Source organism: Gossypium hirsutum, chromosome A12 (genome assembly GCF_007990345.1).
Source record: "Gossypium hirsutum isolate 1008001.06 chromosome A12, Gossypium_hirsutum_v2.1, whole genome shotgun sequence".
Taxonomy (NCBI): Eukaryota; Viridiplantae; Streptophyta; class Magnoliopsida; order Malvales; family Malvaceae; genus Gossypium; species Gossypium hirsutum.
In genome coordinates, this window is record NC_053435.1 from 6543930 (window position 1) to 6546300 (window position 2371).

At 41.9% G+C, this 2371-nt stretch overlaps 1 protein-coding gene across 1 annotated transcript; it reads right to left on the reverse strand.

Moving 5' to 3' along the window:
* Positions 1 to 282: 282 nt before the first annotated feature.
* On the reverse strand, positions 283 to 1632 carry LOC107921407 (uncharacterized). Its single transcript, XM_016851264.2, has 2 exons — positions 964 to 1632; positions 283 to 879 (listed from the first exon to the last, which is right to left on the reverse strand). The coding sequence occupies exons 1-2, from the start codon at positions 1630 to 1632 to the stop codon at positions 283 to 285; spliced, it is 1266 nt and encodes a 421-aa protein (XP_016706753.2).
* Between the last annotated feature and the right edge of the window lie 739 nt (positions 1633 to 2371).

Genomic DNA, 2371 nt, shown 5'->3' on the forward strand with positions numbered 1-2371 from the left:
TGTCTATGGGCAATTTGTTCAATGTGGACAATGGTAGGACATTTAAAGCTGACCCATTATCAATAAGCACACTCGGCAATGTATATCCTTTGCAGCGGCTGGTGATGTGCAAAGCTTTAGCTGATCCCATGCCACCAGGTAGGATTTCATCATCATTAAAATAAATGAAGTTGTCAGCGCTTATGTTACTAACCAATCTATCCAACTTGTTGACGGATATATCATTAGTAACGTAAGTCTTGTTGAGCACCTTCATTAACGCCTCACGATGTACCTCTGAACTCAGAAGCAAACCAATACTGATATACGAGCTGGTTGTTTGCGCAATTGTTCAACCACGCTGTACTCACTGTGTTTCAGGAATTTTAGAAACTCTCTAGCTTCTTCGTCCTTCACTGGCTCATTAACAAGTACCTCAGCCCTATTCTCCTTCTCAACATCAAAGGCTTTCACTTTTGTAGGCTTAACTCTAATGCCTTTTGCATCATAATGCTTCCAACTGCGTGTATAGGATCCTTCAACTTGAGCCTCCTTAGAAGTACTAGCTATATCTTCTCTCTCCGGTATTGTCACATTGCAGTCATAATTCCAGGGTACCCTCTTGTTATCCTTATAAGAAAAGGAAACGGGTTTGTGAATAATGACTTTCGGCACTATTTGTGTCTCAACTTCATTATTCCTTGGTATAAAAATAATGATCTTTGGCCCGTTGATTCTTTGATTCTTTGGTTCACCTTCCAATGCACATACATGTCCCTCATCTGAGCCAGCTTCATAAAATTCCAGCTCCTTATTATCCATAAGGCTTTGTACCAAAGCCTTAAACTCGTCACATCCTTGGATCTCGTGTCCCTCTTCTGCATGGAACTCATAGTAGTCCTTCGCTCATTTTTTTCCCTCTTCAGAGATTATCATTTCTCATTTCATCATTTCGTCCCAGATTACTTTCATCGGTATTTTTACCATGGCCATGTCCTCTTTAATCCTTCTCATTCTAGTTTCCCCAATTGTATTTACCTCTTGATCACCATGGTTTGGCAACGGGTTCTTTGTACTAGGGGTGTCATCAAATTTTACGACCCCTATCTTGATAAGTCTTTCCACTACTTTTTTAAAGCTAATGTAATTTTCGATTGAATGCCCCGATATCCCTACATGGTATTCACATTTGGCGTTTGCATCGTACCATTTGGGATATGGTGGTTGCAGTGGTTTCAAATGAAAAGGAGCTATTGCATGCGCATTAAATAAACTTTGATAAAGCTCCCGATACGTCACTGGGATAGGTGTAAATGAGACCTTTTCAAAATTTTGTCTCGAACCAGATCCCTGCTTTTGGGAATCCTGTTGCCCAACTGTAGTTGCTCTGAGCTGACTAACCGTAATCACTTTTGAATTATAACTACTCGTATTGTTCACCTCATTATCTTTCCTTCTTGGGGCCGATCTTTTAGCAATTTCCCTCTCTATCTTACCACCCCTTATGACATTCTCAATCATTTCTCCTGCCATAACTATATCAGCAAAGCTCTTGGTGGTATTTCCAATCATATTAGTAATGAATGGAGCCTTCAAGGTGTTAATGAACGGCATGGTAGTTTCTTTCTCCAAAAGCGGTGGTTGAACTTGCATGGAAACCTCTCTCCACCTCTGTGCATATTGCCTAAAGCTCTCATTAGGCTTCTTTTCCATGTTCTACAAAGTGATTCTACCAGGAGTCATGTCAGACACAAGATTATATTGCTGCATAAAGGCTTGCGCTAAGTCTCTCCAAGAACCAATCCTTGCGCGACTCAATTGATTGTACCACCTAGCCACTGCCCCAACCAAACTATCCTGAAAACAATAGATCAATAATTGATCATTGTTTACATAGCCAGTCATCCGCCTACAGAACATGGTGATATGGGCCTCAGGGCAAGTAGTCCCATTGTATTTCTCAAACGCCGGCATCTTGAACTTATGAGGAAGCACCAAATCTGGGACCAAACTCAAGTCCTTGGCATCAATTCCCTGACGATTATCAGCGTTTTCCAATGCCTTAAATTTCTCCTCTAACCATCTACAACGTTTCTCTAATTGCCTTGATGATTCGAGCCTTATCTCTTCCCTCTCAGCTACATCCAAATTAGGGATGATTGGATTGGTAGGGTTATCTCCCGGGTTGAATCCTGAGCCAGTTTGAAAGTTCATGGGTATTCCAGCATCGACTTGCCCATGTTGAGGCCTTATTGTGATGGACGGCCTTCGGGGATATGCGTCAGGTTGAGTTTGCACATGGGGTGGAGTAAAACCCGAAGGATGATCCTCATTATCTTCTTCAGTCATAAGGGCCTTTCCTTTATCCGTTGCCCCCTTCAGCAGCTGGGCT

What these genes read in the sequence shown, in the direction of transcription:
- LOC107921407 (XM_016851264.2), bottom strand. Translation starts at nt 1,632, where the DNA reads ATGCAAGTTCAACCACCGCTTTTGGAGAAAGAAACTACCATGCCGTTC. An exon ending in TTAAAGAGGACATGGCCATG is followed by an intron (nt 880 to 963) that starts GTAAAAATACCG and finishes AAATGAGCGAAG; the next exon opens with GACTACTATGAGTTCCATGC.